Source organism: Solea solea, chromosome 19 (genome assembly GCF_958295425.1).
Source record: "Solea solea chromosome 19, fSolSol10.1, whole genome shotgun sequence".
NCBI classification, from domain to species: Eukaryota; Metazoa; Chordata; class Actinopteri; order Pleuronectiformes; family Soleidae; genus Solea; species Solea solea.
The window spans coordinates 8,121,248-8,141,844 of NC_081152.1; the positions used below are offsets into that span (position 1 = coordinate 8,121,248).

The 20,597-nt window shown below is 41.6% G+C and overlaps 2 protein-coding genes across 5 annotated transcripts in view; one reads left to right on the plus strand and one right to left on the minus strand.

Annotated features, from left to right (window-relative positions):
• Positions 1-1,989, plus strand: part of kcnt1a (potassium sodium-activated channel subfamily T member 1a) — a 31,194-nt gene extending 29,205 nt beyond the window's left edge. For all 3 annotated transcript variants that reach the window (XM_058617118.1, XM_058617117.1, XM_058617119.1), the window contains one exon: positions 18-1,989. In XM_058617118.1, coding sequence (XP_058473101.1) covers positions 18-135 — 118 coding nt within the window. In that variant the 3' untranslated portion in view covers positions 136-1,989. The remainder of the gene's footprint in view (positions 1-17) is intronic.
• camsap1a (calmodulin regulated spectrin-associated protein 1a) lies at positions 1,983-20,349 on the minus strand. Of its 2 annotated transcripts, XM_058617114.1 has the most exons (19): positions 19,935-20,349; positions 19,058-19,257; positions 14,477-14,739; positions 12,904-13,065; positions 12,740-12,820; positions 11,350-11,382; positions 10,532-10,673; positions 10,309-10,448; positions 10,118-10,214; positions 9,886-10,012; positions 9,504-9,589; positions 9,161-9,245; positions 6,764-9,065; positions 6,510-6,646; positions 5,870-6,078; positions 5,455-5,542; positions 4,702-4,823; positions 4,066-4,184; positions 1,983-3,574 (listed from the first exon to the last, which is right to left on the minus strand). In XM_058617114.1, exons 2-19 carry the CDS (start codon positions 19,254-19,256, stop codon positions 3,284-3,286), a joined length of 4,683 nt encoding a protein of 1,560 aa, XP_058473097.1. In that variant the 5' UTR covers position 19,257; positions 19,935-20,349; the 3' UTR covers positions 1,983-3,283. The 2 variants fall into 2 exon arrangements, with proteins under 2 accessions (XP_058473097.1, XP_058473099.1); XM_058617116.1 differs by lacking the exon at positions 11,350-11,382.
• Between the last annotated feature and the right edge of the window lie 248 nt (positions 20,350-20,597).

The window sequence follows — 20,597 nt, forward strand, 5'->3', positions numbered from 1 at the left end:
CTCTCCTGCTTTCTCAGGTACCTGATTCGTTCAGACCCCCTCGCTCATGTCCCAGATGAGCCGCCCGTCCACAGCAGCAGCCTGAAAGAGAGACACGAGTCCAGCTTTGACGTCAGAGAGGACACGCAGCTTTGAGAGCACATCGCTGACCTTCACGGGTTCAGTCATTTCTAATCACCCCTGTCACCCCCGTCAGTTTTCGTGGGGGGGTCCGGTTGTGTCCACACAGGTCCAGCGTGACACTGGACAAGCTGTGCCATAATGTTCCAGCACTGCACTCTATTTTTATGGGATGATTGCCTCCAAATTGACAGGTGACGTATGATGTCACCATTTGACATTTTCATCCTCTCGACACAGGATGTAAGAGCAGTGTATTTATTTGTGACGAGGCTCTTTCCTGCAGACACTCAGGTCCATCTCGCCTACAAAGTTGTCCTCGGTCAGAGTCAATTTTATTCAACAAACAAAACAATTAAGATCACATTTGTTTTGGATTGTGGCTTTTTCAGATGACCAGAAACCACATGCAGAGGCCATTACACGTACATACTTAAGATATAACTTTCAATAATAGTAAAAAAAACAACATGTGCATTTAAAGCTTTAATTTGAAGCTTATTTTTGTAGCTGAACAATAGAGGTGCAGTGGTTATTCAGTAGTGTGGAAGTCTAAAAAACATCGGTGTTACTTATCTGTACATGTCTTTGGTTGGATGATTTTTTCTTTGCACTTTAGGCGCTTTGTTCAACTTTTTAACCCCGTTCCATGTCATGCATTCAGTATTGTGTCATTATCTAATTTGTACTATATTACAAAATCAGAGAACCTCATTTCACGTTCAGCTCTGCTCTGTGGTTTTGTGGCTGTTTGGGTGAGAAATGTACTTTTAAAACGCTACGTCTTGTACACAAGAGTTTTCAATTTGCGACTTTTTTGACTTATATATATATACAGTATATATTTAAATGTTGGAAATATTTGTACGTGAGCTTGCACATTAAAGTGCCGTTGTATGAAAAAAGCATGTCGTAGCTGTTCTGATAATTCAGCCTTTGGAATGGAAAGTGTTTAGTAATTGAATGAGATGAATGCCTTAATGTAATGGCTACACCTCTTTCATGTGACCCAGAAAGATTTGCCAAACAATAAGGGAATAAAACAAAAATCAACAAAAAAAATGTAAATAATAATGAAAAATGTATTTTTGCCGTCACAAATCATTTACAAATCTCTCTTGTTTATTGGCAGTGAAGATGTTGATGTGTATTCTGAGTCTGTGTTAGTCAGGAGCAGTTAGTGCTGTCAGCACATTATGTATTAGTGTTATAGTACAGTACTGGCTATCAGTCAGACTGCTACTGGGAAATATCTCATCAGAACAATGCTGCTGCAAATCCACTCTATTACATTACCTGAATAATTTATTCAGTTCAGTATCTTTCCTGTAGCCTGGCACATGCAACAAAATCACACAGCTGAAGGACTGAGTCTGTATTAAGACTTTTCATCATTGATGAAAGGGTTCTTTGTTAACTTACTGACCTTGCCACGATGAACATTCTTTTCCCCCACCGATGCCAAACAGCCTGGTTGACAGTTCTACAGTTACAAGTTACAGTAAAGTGAACAGATTGTGCTGGAACATTAATCTGTTAGTGGCAGTGACGCACGGCTCATGAGAGGGTAATTAAGGCAGGCCTCTTTAAAACCCATTTGCAGAAATTTGTGTCAAAAATCTTGAGTCATAGCTCACTCATATCAGAGCACCGAGATGTAACGCACGCACTTTTACCTTCAGTCATAGCCCGAAGTTTAACGCACTGAATTTGGAGTCCATTCAAAGTAAGTCTGTTAAGACTTTTAGTGCCACATTATACTAAATTATTACCTTTTATAAAAGTATCTGCCAGCAACATGGAACAGAGGCAAAAAGCCAGATGGCACAGCGGGAATGAAATGATATACTGCAACAACCATAGCAAGGAAAACATACCTGGCTGTATTTTATTATAATTCTTCAAAATAAATAAACATAATACAACGAAATAAGATCTCTGAAAAGCCTGTGACAGAATAAACCTCAAAATAGTGCCTGCTTTTTTTTAGTAAACATAACTTGTACATAATGTACAAAAAATACTATTCAAAAATGTACAAATGCAGCAAAACAAATATCAAGTATTGTGCCGTTTACTCCCAACATTGAACCAGCTGTTGACAGTCAGTCATTACACAGATACTGTATTATTACTAGAGTAGACGCCAGAAGCTACTTTAGAATCGTATGCTCACCAGAAACCAGTTAGCAGGGAATGAGCAGCGAACAGCTCGGTACGGTATAAAGTTAATACAGTTTAATGCACTGCTGATAATATATAATGCACTGAGTCTCAGAAGCGCTTCCTGTTTGGAATAAAATACTAGTAAAAGTCTCCCTCCTTTAAAAAAAACAAACAAAAAAAAACAATTGCTCATCCACAAAAACATAAGAGCAGCTTCAAAACTGAAAAGAAAAAAAAAAGAAAAAGTCGTGTTGCTTTGCTTTGTCGCATGACAGAGATTTAAAGCATAATAACAAAGAGAGTAAACAATCAGAGCTGGATGCACAGGCGTCACATTCAGCTCCACCCCCACCCCTGAACCCAAACCCCACCCCCCCAACACAAACACTCACACACGTCCTTAAACGCACAATCGAGGAAAACGAGACTGAACATCACTAACATCCGATATCTCACACTTACAATAAAAAAATGGTTTGTTCACAGCTCACGCTGAATAAAAACACTGACCAGTAGTAGTTATTGATGAATAAACAGGGATTCTGTACGTGTTTGTCAAGCCTGGATTAATCACAGCGGTGGTGTAATTTGCTTCTTTTTTTTTTTGCCAAGCTGAAACAGCAACCTTTACGAGACATTAATCAAGTGACTGTTCACCACTGCCTGTCTGTACATGCACTTGGTGTTAGTAGTTTGCTTGCTACTATAAGTAGTCATCAGCAGTATTCAACTCCAGGATCCATTACGGCACATTAGAGTCCATCATAAAACATTATTTAATCGGTGTAGGACATGCCTACAAATCAAAATGCAAAAGTGGGACATGCAGAATAAAAAGCTTAAAAAGGTGTTTGATATTCCTGCACTGTCATAGACATGACAAATCCCTTACCGAGACAATCTAACCCCCCCCGTCCCTCTCTACTTGATGACATGTCAGATGTGATCACATGATTATTGGGTCCTGCCCAACAACAGAGTCCTGTTCCTTTCTCCCTCACTTCCTGCGTGCGCTCCCTGGTCTCTTGACCTGCCACAGGTGATTGTGGATGGTCACGGCGTCCACGCTGACCGACACGCTCTTGGCAGGGATGACCGTGAACTGCTTGCGGTCCGAGCTGTATTTGTAGATCTTGTCGATCATCTTGTGACTGATGGCGCGCGGTCCGGTGCCCATGAACTTGCTGATCTCCTCGGTGTCCGGAGAGTACGAGTAGATGCCACGGAACTGGCAGCCGCCGTCGCGGAAGAGGATGATCAGGTGGTTGGACTCGCACTTTTCCAGCTCCTGTCAAACAGACACACGGCAACATTGCTGCACGTCAGGGAAAACAAAGCTTACTTTGGTTGCAAGGAAACCCGATCATTGTCTCATGTACCGTCTGCTCCTTCGTTAAAGAAACTGCTTGTTTTTAAGAAAGTATTTGTTGAGATATTTTAAATCAAACTCACTTGTCCACTTCTACTCAATCCCTCAATCTAAATATCTTGAGTGCAGAGGGAAATTCTCTTTATAATTTGGGAATGCCAAATTATGAATCTAGCTGAAGGCCGTTCTTCTATAAAATATTGTTGTCTACTGGAACACATATTGTATTATTTCCAAAAGACTTTCTGCCTCTTCCTGCACTGTATCTGTGTTTTTCTTTAAATATCTTTGTCATATTAATGTATTAAAATCAAATCAAAGTGTCAGACATAGTTTACTAATAGCTAGACACTGTAAGCATATATTCTACACATTTACAAAGTGAATACACTTCAAACGATCGCACTAACCTCCAGAACAACATTCTTCTGACCCTCATTAACTCTTCCAGCCAGGCAGCAGTGAGCGATGGCATTGATGATAATCGGCTTGTTGGACTTGGAGCTTGGCTCCTTGAAGAGTTTAGGACCTTTTGCAAAGAAAACAAAGAGAGATGTGTTAACATCTGCAGGCGTTTAAAGCAATAGTTTGGGTAAACACTTCCTGTTTGTCTGGTTAGAGGTAGAGAAAGAGAGTTATACAATCCCCATATCAGTACATAGAGTACAGAGCTGTAGCTGTGTGTGTGTGTGTGTGTGTGTGTGTGTGTGTGTGTGCATGTTTTGCACACTGCCTTAAAATCCAGTGAAGATGTCACGACAGTGAGATTTTGATTCAGCTGCGGATTCTTCACTAGTTGCTTGGCAGCGTCGATGTTAAGACACAAGTCGAGGTGGTGACTGACTGGAACAAAAATTGTTTCATGACACACTGCCTATCTCCTTATAAATCTATAAACAGATGACTTTACATTTTAATTTGTCAGTGGATTAGATTTGCTAAACACTAGTTGTGCAGTGGCTCTGACTTTATATGTGAGATGTGATCAATCCATGAGGGTTTCAATCTTTTCTTCTGTGTCTTTCTTCGTCAAAATCTCTGCTCACCGTTGTACTCAGCTGATGTGATGGAGGAGGCTATGGAGCCGTTTTCCCAGTCCCTGTCCATGTTCCTGCTGGACGCTCTGCTCAGCAGAGGGAAGGACTCCATGGAACACACTGATCCAGCCCTGAAATAACACAAACGTGTAGGTAAATCTGCAAAGTGGAAAAGATTATCATCTCTGGAGTTGGACACAACCACAAACTGGTGTATAAAAAATGGTCATAGTCTTTCAAATTCCTCCTTAAGCCACGAGGGGGTGACTCTACTGGTTGCATAGAAGTCTCTGGGAAAATGAGCCTATTTCTCTCTTGATTTATAGAAGCATGAGTTTGCTGAATTTCTCGTGTAGTTTAATAGTACATGATGTCAATTTTGTAAATTATAATCCCAAAATTGACTATTAAGTACTGTACATGAGCAGACACCAGTGTGATTGACACTTGTTATCCTTCAATGAGAGCCTGGTTGCAGGTGACGCCTCCATCTTCTACCACTTTATCCTCCACATGAGGGTTGCTGGTGCCAATCCCAGCTGACATAGGGCGAAAGGTGGGGTACAGCCTGGACAGGTGGCCAGTCCATCACAGGACCACATAGAGACAAACAACCATCCACTCTCACACCTACAGTCAATTAAGAGTGTCCAATTTCTTGCTGCAAAGGCAAGAGAGCCTCTGAACTTGTGGTTGCAATACATGAACAAAGTGCAGGCAAAAAAACGTCACAACACCTGAACACAACATGGAAACGCTCACCTATGTGACTCCGCCCCTTCAGAAATCACACTGTCTGCCTCAGTCGCCAAAGAGAGCGTTGATCCTCGATGACTGCAGCTCAGGTCAGCTGATCATTACGGAAACAGAAGGACTTAGTACGTGATCGTAGTTTGCCCAATGCCCCTACATTTCCATTTCCATATGCAAGTATAGGAACCCAAATAAACAACGTTACTCTGTATACTACATCCCTATAAAATCAACACACATCAGCGTAACAGACAAGACAACAAAATTAAAAATGAATGTTATTCTGACCTAGCTGTTGTAATGACAATGACACACACTCACACAGCAGACTATACAATTACACAACAATCACACTATTCTAAACAGTCAATATGACAACAAGACAAAAATGATTATACATATATACGCTGTTATGTGCTCTTACGTGTGGTGGATCCTTTGGCGAGGTTGTTAAATTCTTCCCGGTGTAGCGATTTTGGCCTAATTTTGCGTAATTTAGTTCGTGGCCGAGGCTTGATCAGACCCTGCTCCTCTATCAGCGCTTGCTGCTTTCTCTGCAGATATTCCTGCTTTATTAGCTCTCGTCGCGTCTTCTCTTCTTCCTTCCGAATGCGATCCTCCTCGGCCTTACGCCTTGAAGGAAAGAAAGGAGCACAATCAGGAGTTTCGCAGGCTGACAGTAATATATCCTTACACACAGGTTTGTGTACGGCTGATCAATGGCCGATTTTGGCAGTTTAATAATAACACTTTAATAATAAAAAAAAATATGCTTACGTTAACTAAACAACACTGGTCTGAATCCCCAATCTGTAATTTGTGTATGCATTGCATTTATGCATGTTAAAGGAAAATAATGTGTTAACTTAATTTTATCAATATTAAGTTTCTGAGAACAACAATGTGGAAGCTCACACGCAAAAGTAATAATCGTCTGACTAATTCAATAATAATCACCAAGTACTGATTATTAAAAAATTGGCAAATTCATCAGTCACGATTAATCACTGTGTCTGATTCATCGGTCTACCTCCAGTGTGTGAGTGTGAGGACAGAAAACATACCTGGCTTCATCTCGTTTCTGTTCACTGTCAGCTTCTTGCTGCTGTTTGCGTAGTCTCGCCTCTTCAGCTTTGCGCTGCTGCTTGAGGAGGAAGGCAGCACGACGTTTTGCCATTTCATCTTCTGCCTTCTCCTCATCCTGGAAGATTAAAGACATGAATATTCAGCCAGTCGCTTTGTTTCTCAGACAGCAATCTTTTTGTTGTCTTGATGATGCCAAATCACAAAATGCGAAACATTGCCCATGCATTTCTACCTTAAAGAAGAAGCCCAACACGTTCTTCTGTTCGCCCTCTGCAGTGCAGTCTGTAACGTCTGCACTGCCATCCTGCACCGGATCCTTAACCTCTGACAAATCCACCTCAATCAGGTGACCTTTCACTCTGGAACTCTCATCTTCACCCAGAGACTCTTTTCCTGAGTTGTCAGCATTGTTCTCTTCTGATTCTGCAGCCTGATTCTGTGTCCTGGAGATGACCGATGAGTCCTGTGACTGGACTTTGTCATGGCAACGCCCAGTTCCTTCTGTGGTGGCACCACGGACTCTGAAGGGAGACTTCTTCTGGATGCTTCTCTCTAGCCTGGAGCTCTGTACAACAGCCTCTGTCTCCAGGTCTCCACTAATACTTTCACTTGTAGAGCGTGTGCACTTCTCTTTGTTCTGTTTTCTGTCTGAAGCTTTGCTGCGTTGGCTTGAACTAAGCTTGGGAGGACGACTAACTGTTGGAGAATTGTTGCCACTGAAATCTACAAAGACAGAGTAAGACCTGGAGTCTGAGGTAGAGGGTGTTGATTGTGTTGTATCAGGGGTTGTGCTAGGCCCAGATTCTACACATTCAGGAGGCGAGACCACATTCTTCTTCATCAGCAGGCCTTGTTGAAAGGTGAGTTGCAGCATCTGCTGCTGAATTGAACTAATAGCTTCATTGAGTAGATCTATGGAGTGAGAACACTCATTCAAGCCAGGTTCAGCTGCATGACTTTGAGTCAGTGCGTTCAATCTGTTGTCTCTGTTCATCTGTGCACATTCTGTTTGACCTGTCTTCACCTGAGCCTTCAGAGTATCGAGACAAGAGTCGTCCCTACAGGACTGGCTCTTTACTTTATCAGCCGCTGTTAGCTTTGAGGATTGTTTCAGTGGCAGAGGAAGTGTGTCGCTCTTTCCTCCACCCTTCTTGACGATGTTTAAGAAAGCAGCTTTCCCTAGCTTTAGTCTCTGGTGTGCTGACAGGGTCTCCATCTTCTTCTTTTGATACTCTATTGCACGTCTCTGCTCTTCTAGCTGCATGTGAAGTTGCAGCAGCTCTGAAGGCACAGCTGGGAGGCTCCCCATCATATTGTTCCCCACGGAACCAGGCACCTTTCCTAGCCAACCGGTCGTGCAGTCAGTCTTGAGTTGCCAAGGAGGGCAGGAGATGATCTCGGAGCCATCTGGTGTGGTCTTCTGAGAGCTGCTGGTACTTGAAACTCCATCACGGAGGCCAAGTTTAAGGAGCTTCCTCTCTGCAAAGCTGGTCATCTTGACACTTCCACTGCCTGAAGCACTGCAGCTGCTAGCCCAGGATATGGTACTGAGGCAAGGACTTGAACATCCACTGCCGCCTTCCTTGTCATCCCGCTCACTCACCTTCAAGTCCTCTCTCAGCTTCGCTGACTCACCCTCTCCACATTCACACAACTCCCCCTCTTTTAAGCCTTGTCCCTTTCCTTTCTTCATCAATTCTCTGGTTATCTCCATCTGATCGTCCTCCTCCTCCTCATCTTCTTCAAGGTCTGCAATGTCGGAGTCTGAGTCATACCCGACCTCCAGAGTAGACGAGAAAGCACTGTGGCTGTCTGGTTCTTCTGACATATGAAGGTAAAAGCCTGGAGATGGTTTGTTTTCAGATGGAGAAATGCCTGTCGATCCCTCTGTGGGGAGCCTGAGAGAACTAGGCACTGATTCTGCAACATGTATGGGTGTAAAGATATTTCTACTTGACCCGGCAACAGGAGACTTCTTCTGTGGGTTACTTGTGACATTGGTGACTGATCTCCTAGCACCTCCTGCTGTTCTAAGGTGACTCTCACCACTTTCTTCCTGCTTGTTCATGCTTATTTTCTTCTCTTTGGCTGGCTTAGGGATGGCAGGCATCAAAGGCTCCAGATAGTAGCCATCTGCCCGATGCTCCGGAGAAAAGGGACCAGTGTCCGGACGAGGAGGACAGCGAGTATCAGACAACCTTGAGGTGGAAGTTGCAGCCTGGAGATCCAGCTCATCTTGTTCCATATCACTCCCACGTTTATGTGGAGAAAACGCATAAGGGTGTATCACAGCAACAAGTTCCTCCTCCTCTATTTCCTCCTCTTCATCTTCAATGCGCATGTGGCTAAGGAGACTCTGACCACTGAGTCTGTGGTGTGGCAGATGAGGACCTGATCCCAGCATGTGTTTGGGGGTCATGCTCATGATATTTGAGGCCAAGCTGTCTTTGCTGATGGAGCGAGCAAGGCTTATACTGTCTGCGTTGTCCTCCACTGGAAAATGCAGGGCATAGGGCACGGGCTGGGATAAAGGCCTGAACAGAGACAGACGAAGGAAAATAATTTAGATTGGCTTAGTGTAATGAATCATGCAAAGAGAAAATGTGAAGGCTGTAATTACACTATTCACCTCTGCCTCCTCTCTGGCCAAGGCACCACTGAGCCCGGATGCTGCCCATCTACACGTTTCATAGAGTTGGACCTAGTTCTCAGTTCTGTACAAAGAAAATTGAGAAAATGTCATTCTAAAACACAAGAGGATTACTTTTACAAGCTATATTTAAGGATACAACTCCCTAGGCAGCATACAAAATGAACTCTTACTCTAGTTAAATGTTCTATTTAATTCTTAGAGGTGGACATTCAAATAAGATACAAGAACCCCTCTCAGGTTCATTTAGATCATCACCATTTTCTTGAGGAACTCTCATAATGACTTTGTGCAACCTGATAAAAACTTTTGTTATTATTACCTGAAGCACTTTCCTCAAGCCCCTTCTGTTGTCTCTGTCTCAATGGCAGTAAAGAGTGAGCAGCGCTTAATGAGCCTGATTTAGTGCTGTAAGAAAAAGACAGTGATGGTTTATATTGAAAGCTGGTAGTGTTTACCCCCCCCCCCAAAAAAATAAAAATAATAATGATGTGGTGTGCTTTTAACATTTAACGTTGTGGTAATGTAATGTTCTGTGGTAATGACCACAAGTATTGATCTTAAAGTTACAAATAACCCAGGATTACCTCACATTTATGCATTAGGTCTTTGTAAGAACACAAATGTGGGAACAACTGCAGAGCAATAATCAGTCAACCAGTCAGTCTCTGTGTGGTGTTACAGGAAACATAAATGCACAATACCTGAGGTCAGGGCTTGGGGGCATGGTCAAGACATCAGCAGAGTTCGATGAAGTCAGAAAACTACGTTTTGTGACGGTGGAGGTGGGTACATGGGATCGAGAACCTTTAGGCTTCAGCAGCAATCTCACTACAAAAAAAACATAGGAAGAAGAAGAAAAGAATTTCAAAAGACACCTTTTTTTAGGACGTACAAATAATCAAACAAGTGACATAAAGGTAGAGGGTGTTTTACCGTCTGTGATGCACTGAAGGTTCCTGGGCTGTACAAAGTCCGGTTTCACACTCTCAAACCACCAGAAAAGCTCAGCAATGAAGACCATCACATTATTCTGCAAGACACAATGGTCATGGACAACATCACTCTGACCCTATGATGGTGAAATTGGGGCCTGTTTTTTGGTTGTTAAATGTTTTTGGGATTACCTTCAGGACTGGTGGAGAATACAGCATGTCCTCAGGCTTCAGGTAGAAGCATTTGTTCAGGTACTCATTCGAAAACTCTCCCAGTAACGCAATGTTATACAAGCTGTCCGCTATGGACGGAACCTCCTTCAGACAGACATCTGCACAGAACAGGACGACAGGCGTCAATGCTGCATATCGTGACAGCTAAATGTCTTTTTTAGCCCTCAGGCAGCTTCTTTACCTTCCAGTCTGATTAGGTCTGGGCAATAGAAGTGGATCACAGCCAGCAGAGCCGAGCCGTCACACACATCCTTTAACAAGTCCTCCAACAGAGGGAAGTGCTGAAGAGTCCGACCTGACAGGTGATCTCTGCGGTATCGCACCTTTACAGCGGGAGGAAGCCCAAGTTTACACAAGGCACAGATCTGACAGAAGCAGATCTGACCAGAACACTGAGTCACATGCTCACTCATTACAATCAATCCATTTTTGGACTTTATTTGTCTTTATCAGTTAGCAGATATAATGTTGGTGCAAAATTAAGAAAAAGGTCAATGGTTGGTGATAAGTACATCACCACATGAGTGAGCTTCACGCCAATTAAAAATGGGCCAGAGTAGAGCATGCTATTCATGGGACTGGAGAGGGAAGGAAGACATGATCAGAAGGAAGTGAAGGAAGTGGTTGCATGAGTGGATTAAACACTGGGCTCCACACAATAATGTGCCTGGTAGTTGACTTAAGCTTTTCTGAAATGAAAACAAACTAAAATGTTGCAGTAGATTGTGGATGTTTCAGGGGAGGGTGGGTATTAGTGCAGATGCTCAACAGAAAACAAAACAGGTGTAATTCAAAGTGAAAGAAAATGCATTGTGAGCTTGCTGTTTCGTCATCTGCCACTAAGGGGCACTGTTTCATTTGCTGTCTGTCTAGTTGTTATTTTAGGCTCATCTTAATGCAATCTGATCTGACACACACACACACACAAACAAACACACAAACACAACTCAAAGTGATACACATATATTCACAGAGGAGTTTACTTGCAGTTGCACTTACAGGTACAAGCTTCCAGTACCATTTGGAAGGAGACTAGCGTCAGGAAGGAATAGGATTTGAGGGAGACACAAACAGGGAGAATAGCAGACAAGTCACGGGTCAGAAACAGAGTGACAAGGAAATCAGATTATCCTCCGTTACCATGGAGACAACTCTGATCTTAAAGACAAATGGAAAGGGTTAAGCAGAATGGATGAAGAATATTTAGTTTTATAGAAAACAGGCAAATGGGGAGGAACCCTAATACACATCCATTATCCTTTTAAAAGACAAGGTTAACACCAGCTTTTTTTTAAAAATTTAAAAAAAAGGGAGAACACAGAAGACACAGAGACAAGATACACATATTTCCTTAAGATATGATTATATCCAGCAGAGCTAGACTGATATTCTTTTCTTAAATAATTGTCAAATTACTGTTCATTCATTGGCAAGTAATACAATTTATGCATTTTTGTTCTCAAAGATTTGATAAATGTTGCTAAGTCACTAAAACATTATTTATTTTATCAAAAGGTTGTTCGTTTTAGTTTTTTATGCCTGTTTCATGTATTTACTATTTCGTTTACTATTATTTTTATGGAAAATGTTGTATAAAATCACACTACAGTGCAGATATAAATGTAGCCGATCTACATTTATATCTAAACTGTAGTGTGATTTTATACAACATTTTCCATAAAAATAATAGTAAACGAAATAGTAAATACAAGAAACAGAGACAGTGTTATTTTATAAGAAATGTTTTTGAATTCTTTGTTAACATAAGACAGTTGTATTTTATCAGATAGATGAAAAAGAAAATTAAGTTAAATACATTGGCATTAGTTATTGGCCATAGAAAAACAGTCAACCTCTCATATTCAGTCCACAGAAAAAACACTAGATATTAAAGAAAAACACCATCCCTCCAGGACTTCTTCAGTATTAAAATAATCTAGTTCTCATTCTAGTAAAATATGTCTGTACATCCAAGGCCACACTGCAAACAGGACATTCTAATTGACAATTCAGCATCCTTTGATGCAAGTTTTCCAAAACAACAAAGGGGTAGACTACATCTGACTAAATGACTCCACGGCAACATCATACTTCCTATTTACATCCCACAAAGCCCTCAAATTTTGTCAGGTGTAATTAGTGTAATTCTGACAACCCCTGACAGTCAGTGAGTACAAGGTGCTTGTGTATTTATCAGTGCCAGAAGGAAAGAAGATAAGAAGTAAAAAAAACATTATTAATGTAAAAGTTTTCAACAAAGGGGAAGAGTTTTTTTGAGACAGTGAGAGAAAGAGACAAAGTGACTAACACAATGAGTGTGAGACAAAGGGTGTAGAAACACACATTCACACACACACACACACACACACACAAACAGGGCGTTATCTACCTTCTGTTGACTCGATGGCTCAAGCAGATGTTGTTTCATTTTCAGTTCTTTCTCTGTGATCTCCCTCATCTTTATGTTCACCTGCAGTGGCAAAGACAAAGGAAATGAACAAAGAAGAAAGAATGGGGAACTCCGAACACTCACGCTAATGTTAGGTTTCTTACCTTGTTTATCCAAAACACCATGGCATCTTCCAGGTCAAAAGGCAGTTCCTTGGAGGCACTGAAGTTCGAAAAGCGCTTCACACTGGACACAACCTTCTCCACACTGATCATCTCCACGATGTAGGCCATCATCAGGGCATCAATAAGGTGGATGTGAGCGCTCTGGGAAAACATAACAGCAGCATAAACGGCTGCTTCTGAATCTTTTTCTGTCCTGATATTAACATCTTCCCCCGCTGTTCTGGATCATTGCCAGTATGATTGTATAATGCATCTTGATTGCATGCGTATCCTGTGACCACACATGATTGGATCTAGCATTTAACATTGTAAAAATGTATTAGCTGCATGATTGTGTGTGTGTGCGTGCAAATGGCAGCGAGATAGAGATAGAGAGAGAGATGAGAGGAGCTTGAGTAAATCAAAAACCAATTCATGCACTGGAAAAAGTTTTAACCATGAGAAGAAGGACATTATAAGGCCATCAGTGTTTATATCGTGGCAGTGGCTACAGATAAATTAGAATAAAAAAGTGAAACTACCATTGATCAGATGACATTAGCTGTGGAGGCGATCTCTAAATGCTCTAATGGACAAACTGTGTTCAGCTCAGGATTGTGAACAAATGACCTTAAACCACCTCTGAATGTGGTTTCTGTGATTGGATCAGAAGATGCATTCAGGACACATTGGATGATTGTTAATACCAGGTCTTAACGCAGTCTTAGACACCATGTTGCCTTTTGTGTTTTCACACCTGTGTATGACTCATATGTTGTTCGCTCATATAAACTTTGAGTCTTTGGTTCACTTTGCTTCATGAATATTTTAGTGACTCAGTCATAAACCTGCAAAACATCCACTAGTGCATTATTTATTTCAATACAATATGTCTCATTGGGTTTTTGGCTCTGCAAGGCAAAATCAATCTTACCAGGTGGTAAGCATTGGGTTGCCAGTTCAACAGGAAATAAACATGTGCTGTGCAAGTATTAGATCATCAGATATGCAAATGCAAAAGCTCCTAAAACACTATGTTCACTCATGTAAAGTTATTAACTGTCTTATTAGTTAGATTCAGAATGTGTCAGTAATGTGCTTTAAAGTAATCTCACTGATCACCACATTCTCCAGATTTATGCTATTTAAAGGGAATTCCAGGATTACATTGTAGTAATTGCTGCCATGACAAGCTCAACTAATACCCTAGACCAGTGGTTCTCTATTATGTCCCCCCCCCCCCATCTAAAGGTTTTCATAAGTACCCTAAGCAAAACATAGAGCCCAGGTTGAAAAATCCCAGAATTCCTCTTAAATGTGTCAAACTAAAAAAAAAGGAAAAAAATGCTCTCAAGGAAACCTCCCTGAATAAATAATGATAAGAAAAAGTATTGTATCCCTAGCACCCTACTGTAAACACTGGCCAACAGATTGCTTTTAGAGCCAAATGCCCAATGAGCCAACAATATTGAAATGAATAATGTACCAGTGAATGTACCTGATTGCAGAAAACAAAAATTTTGATAATATTCTTGTCAACGTTGGCATAGAACTAGACAAGTTTTAGATGTACCATCTTTATAGGAGCAGAGCTGAGGTCCAGATCAGAAACATGTGTGTTGTCCGTCTCCAGGACATAGATGCCTTTCCTGGACAGGGCCTGGATGACGGACTGGTGGCTCTGGAGCAAGGCAGCCTGTTCGGCATGCAGGATGAACCCACACACGTGACAGTATAGCTCTCCAGAGAGCAGCAGGCTGATGATAGGGGGCTTGATGTGTTCCTGCTCATACTGGTCAGTGTAGAAGGGGTCTTTCAGGTCTGTAGGGATGTTGTCTGAGGAATGATGATGAACACACACAATGTATTAGTTAAAACCAACTTGTTGAGATGTTCTGGGTTAACCAGTGGATTTTCTTTTCCCTGTATAGATTTATTGAGCCACATATCACACCATGCATCGAAGCACAAACAAGTTTTCCACAGGCACGTGTCCACCACTGCTTCGCTGTATTACATAACAGAGAAGCTCCCATGAACACAGGCTTTGTAGGCATTAGAGTGTCAAAGAAGAAACCAGCGCAAGTGAAGAGCACAGAAGTCACTGCTTAGACATTGTACCAGGTAGCAACAAAGGCTGGTAAGTGAACCTCAGCCCTAAAGCCAATGAGCCACCAGGACTTAAGCCGATGGTGATGTTGTAGCCAGCCTGGTGTTTTCCTGTTCGTGGACACAGGCACGGCGTAGCTATTTTTATTGGACATGTTAATCTGGTGTTAAGGCCTGAACCTCTAAGCACTTTATAGGAAGACAGAGGGAAATAGAGAGTTGTTGTTTCACAGATGATGAGGGACAGAACAAAAAAGCAGATGAGAGGACATTTTAAAATGGACCATTCATCCATCCATCTTCTACTGCTTTATCCTCCACATGAGGGTTGTTTGGGGCGTTGGTGCCAATCCCCGCTGACATAGGGCGAAAGGCGGGGTACACCCTGGACAGGTTGCCAGTTCATTACAAGGCCTCATAGAGACAATCAACCATCCACTCTCACACTCACACCTACATGTCCAATTTGCCTAATCCCCAAATCTGCATGTTTTTTGGACTGTGGGAGGAAACCGGAGAACCCAGAGAGAAAACCATGCACGGGGTAAAATGGACTTCATTTTCATTTTAAATTACGACTCTGCCCTCCCAGTCAGTAGATCAATGTTGTGGGATTTTCAGGCTCTAGCTCTGTAGTTAATGCGCATATGTTAGAGTGGTATTGATCTTCTCATCTAACGCTGAAGCGAAAGTGAGTAAGCATATTCCCCCAAATGCCAGACTATCCCTTTGACAATAGAGTAAGACTCATAGGCAGTAAACGTTCATAAGGTTGTGCTGACCAACTTTCTAAACCACCATAAAAAACATAGTGCACTCTTTTTTAATGCAGTGTAAGAGTCAACTATTTCATTTCACATTTGAGGTATGCCAACATAAATTATGACAACCATGATTTGAAAGAAACATTCTCTCACTAAATATATTCTTACACACTATTCAGATTAGGATTTCACCACACTGTAAACACCTCAGATGTGTATTTTACAACAGACTGCTCACTTGGCACCGTCTCCCTACAATCTTGAGCTTCCTCTCTGTGCTGCCATATGACCCCAGAATCCCAGATCCGGTGAGAAAATACTCATACACGTCTCCACTTCTGACTCGATCAGTCACTTCACTTCTCCATCCCCTTCCCCAACACACCTCTCTTTATCTGACACTTCCTCAGCCTCAGCTGGCGCACAATTCCCCCCTCATTGTTGCCATGGAGAAGGTGATTGGGAATGCCAGTGTGGCCAGAGGTGGGGGCTGGGTTACTGTCCCATGTCATCACTGTGGCCTGCTCAGTGAATCGTGTTTATGGTTCCTGTGTGTGTGTTCTTGAGAACTGGAGGGGGAGAGCCTCTCTAATCAGAGATAATAACACTCCTTAGATATTTATTATCCACCTGATCCAAGTGTTCAAGCCCACCCTGCTGAGCATGTGGGAAAACAAGGGAAGGGGGTGTGGGGAAAGCTTTTTGTTTCTATTCTATTGGACACAAGATCAGATTGATCAGCAGGGATCGTGTGACAGTGAGAGGACGGGGCTATTAGACTCTGGGCATTGAGAGGGAAAATACACAACTATTGTCTCCAATAGGAAAAATTAATGTCATGGAAAACAAACAAAAAGAACATGTTTTTCACAGTGACATTTTGCACATCAGTAATTAAATCTATTTTACATATAGTCTATGTCATATTTTAAATGTGTCCCATATATGCAAACATTATTGTGAGTCCCTCAGGTAGTGACAGGAAGATGAATGTTTAGCTGCTGTCTGTTAACCTAAAAATCTGTAGTAATAGTGCTACAAATAGAGCTTAATATTATGTTCCTGTAATATTTCACAATTGTTCAAAAGCGACAAAGCTTTGATGATCAGACATTTGTAGAAATGCAATCATGGACAGGCCTAAACTCTCAATTTGAAGAAGCAACATTCAGAAAACATTTCACTGCTGCCCAAAAGCCAATTAGTAAAACTGTCGTGAGCTGAAACAAGCAGGATGTGTTGGACAAAGACACACGCCTTCAGATCCAATCCCATTAAACACTTAAAGCATGTGACTGGCTGTGCTGACTTTCACCCTACAAACACAATCCTCCCTACACTGCTGTGTAGCCATGTTGGTTGGTTTGCACTTCCAGTGTTTAGGTTCTTCTGATCTCACTGGGAACAAATAACCAGAGACTGAAACATGGTTATTTGAAACATACACAAATCAAACACTGTCCTACAACCATTTTTTTTTTACAACTCCTTTAACAACAACATATTCCTTGCAGTAAACATAGTTTTCTAAAGAAGGTGTGGAGGAGTGCACCTGGAACACGAGAGCGCTAAATGGACCCCACCTCTCATTAATTTGATTATTTACACCTGTGCTTTTCCTACTATGACCTGTCAAAATGTCTGCCAAGAAAAATACCTATCCTGGCCTTATTAGGGAAAAACAAATGGGCATCACAACAGAAACTGCTTTGTCACTGTCTGGTAATAATAACATTAAATAAAAGTTATAAAATGTCTTAATACTCTCAGCTCACATTACAAACAATTTCCTGAGTCACTGCCTGCAACACACACTGACTGCAGGGAAGAAAACACTTAGACTCCAATCTGTCTAGCTATGATGACAAAGGATTTTTCTTCACTAATTATCTGTCTGTCTGTCTGTCTGTGTCTCCTTCCAAATTGCCACAATGATAATAAAACCAGGAAGACCAGGCCTGTGTGAATAGCACAGCTGACATCCTGCTCACACTCCCCAAGGAGAAGTCAGCGAGTGGCACAAAAACCCACATTCAAGGAGTAATTCCCACACATTTACTAACTGCCTGGCAATGTAGAGCAATCGTTTTTAATGTTTTAGACCTCATAAGAGCAGGTAAGGTCAGTGGTCAGAGTTTAAAAAAATGATAAGGAGATGGTGACCTAAGCCTTTCCCTTAAAAAAACCTGGTAGTCAGGAGATGGAGGGCCTGTGTTTGGATTTTTGCCATAAAAAAGACCGGACAACGAATCAGACAAAAATACAGACTGAAAAGGATAAAAGAAACACAACAACCCTTTTCAGCAATACCAAGATGGTGTTCAATGCAGTGTTTCAGGAAAAGCCTTTATGACTTAAGCGCAGATGGAACGTCGCTGTTGTCATCTACTAACTGAAATGATATTGAGATGAGACATGGGGCTTACACAAACTGGTGAGTAACAGTCAAAAAAAAGTCACATAATATTATAATCAGTAAATAATCCAAGTTGTCTACAAGAATTAGATATAGTCTGAAAGAGAAGCTGGGGGACCGAGGGAGAACATTTGGCAACATTAGTTTCTTAACTCAGCAGAGAAACCAATCAAGGTATCCAAGTAGGCCAAGTAGGAATGCACTTCTAGGGAGGGAGGGGCGGACAATGTTGGTACTTGAGATTCTTCTTAAAGAAACATGCAATTGTCAGGGAAAGTTCATTGCTGAATGAAATGTTTCCCAATAAACATATTTGAATCAATAACACAAGTTCTCAAAAAACACATTTTGTATATAGCTGCAAAAATGAGCCATTCAGTTAATTTAAAGGTTGACAGCAAAATGAAACTGCAACTATTTTAAGAACTAAATATTTTTAGTCACTCTTAAAGGTGACATATGAAAAGAGAAAATCTGTTTTTTTATGGCAGTGGACGATGAATATTTTATTTTCAGATATTTTATTAATTTAATGATTAAGCTGTAAATTAATGTATTGATAATGGAAATAATCACTAGTTGCAGCCTTAATCACATAATTAATAATTAATTCACATGATAGCTTCATAAAGATGTATGACAGCATGCCAAAACTAGTTTATTAGCGGGATTTGTATAGTAAATTGTCTGTGAAACTACTGCACAGTGTCTAAAACATATGAATACAATATGTGCAGCTCCTGGTGTAGTTTAGTTATTACACAGTAGATGGTTGCCAATATCATGCATAAGAAATTCATTAAAAACCCGTAATACTGTAATATAAAATGTCAAAGTCACAATGAACACGTAGAGAAAGTCCTACCTGTACCAAAGGCTTTGGCAAACAACCAGCGGAGATTTGCTTCTATTTTGGCTCTGGCAGAATCATAGAGCTCCAATGGCACAACCTGAGCTTCCATACCACCTCCTCCAGCATCATCATCCCCATCATCGTCTGCTGCTGCTGCTGCTGCTGCTTTCCTCCAGGTGCTGACCCTGCCAGCACTCACCTCCACATCCATCCTGCACAGAGAACTAGAAACATTATTGTCAGGCCCAGCCAGTCCCATTACATCATTGACATGTAGAACAACAACCAGGGCCTGGCTGTAGTGAGGATATAAAATACTACACACATATGCATTCAGATTTGGGGATTAGGTAAATTGGACACTCATCACCTGCATCTGACTGCAATTCTTGGGACAAAATAATAAAATTAAAATAATTCTCTTAGCAAAAACTATTGAGGGATCTACATTCATCACAGGTCAAACATGTCTTTGTGGTTTGTATCCAACAACGTAAGCATTCCTTAAATGTTCATTTCGCGATGATAATACATGTGTGATATATTATTGTGCAGCTCTATCCAGGTCTCTACTGCTTTTATGACCATGCAGTAACTGTGTGTGCATCAGTTATTAGCATAATGAAGCTAATCAGCTATTGTGTTGAAAGGCTTCCCTCTTCAATGAGAGCTCGTCTATTAATGTCATTATTATTACTAGCTACAAAATAAAATTAAAAACTCCATTGTTTGCTGCTGTTTGTCATTTTCAAGGCTTTGGTCCAGTCCAGTCGAGGCTGCTCAGGTTGACCAATGGATGACCTAACATTAACCTAGCATCCTCAACCAGGTTTGAGTTAGCTTGCTAACCTGCGCACACAAAGCACCGACAGAGAAGAAGAAGCCTCACCTCTAAGACCTCATTGGGTGTCGTCTGCTCTGTTTGGCTCTGGAGGGTTGTTATTGTTAAAACAGCGACATGCTTCTGCTGCCGCTGCTGCTGCTGACGGTGAAGAAATGCCGGAGACGGGGGGACTCCTCCCTGGCTGCCACACAGATACACGTCCGGCCTTTCAGGAGCAAGCTGCGGTTGATGCTCGTTAATCCAACCATTCAAAAATCTGACTGGGTATCATCCTGAGGGACGTTGTCGAGGAAATGAACTGCGTTCAAACGGTTTACGTCGAGGCTTCTGCCGCCGCCATCATTATCATCATCATCGTCTCCAACGAACAGAGGAGAGAACAGCCCTGTTTGTAGGAGCCTGTCTCTATGGGGACGAGCGGTGTCCTTAACAGCCTCAGTGGTGCTGTACACCTATTCACCTGCAGAGGGCGCTGTAGGTCGCGGGACTGACAGGACGTGGTTGAGACTGTACCAGAGAAACCCAACCCAAACCCATTTTATCTTATCTTATCTTATCTTATCTTATCGTATCTTATCTTATCTTATCTTATCTTATCTTATCTTACTAGTCCTGTCCATCCTACCTGCTTGAGTATGTGATAATGCTGTAACTGTTGTAACAAATGAAGCATAAAATTAATTTGACATCTTAAGAATGTGTCTCCCT

Bases quoted from the DNA above. Each gene is read 5' to 3' on its own strand.
- camsap1a (XM_058617114.1), bottom strand. From the start codon at position 19,256: ATGGATGTGGAGGTGAGTGCTGGCAGGGTCAGCACCTGGAGGAAAGCA. The intron at 6,079-6,509 runs GTATGTTTTCTG...CTTTCCTTCAAG, and splicing joins CAGAAACGAGATGAAGCCAG to GCGTAAGGCCGAGGAGGATC. The intron at 3,575-4,065 runs GTTAGTGCGATC...TCTGTTTGACAG, and splicing joins AGAAGAATGTTGTTCTGGAG to GAGCTGGAAAAGTGCGAGTC.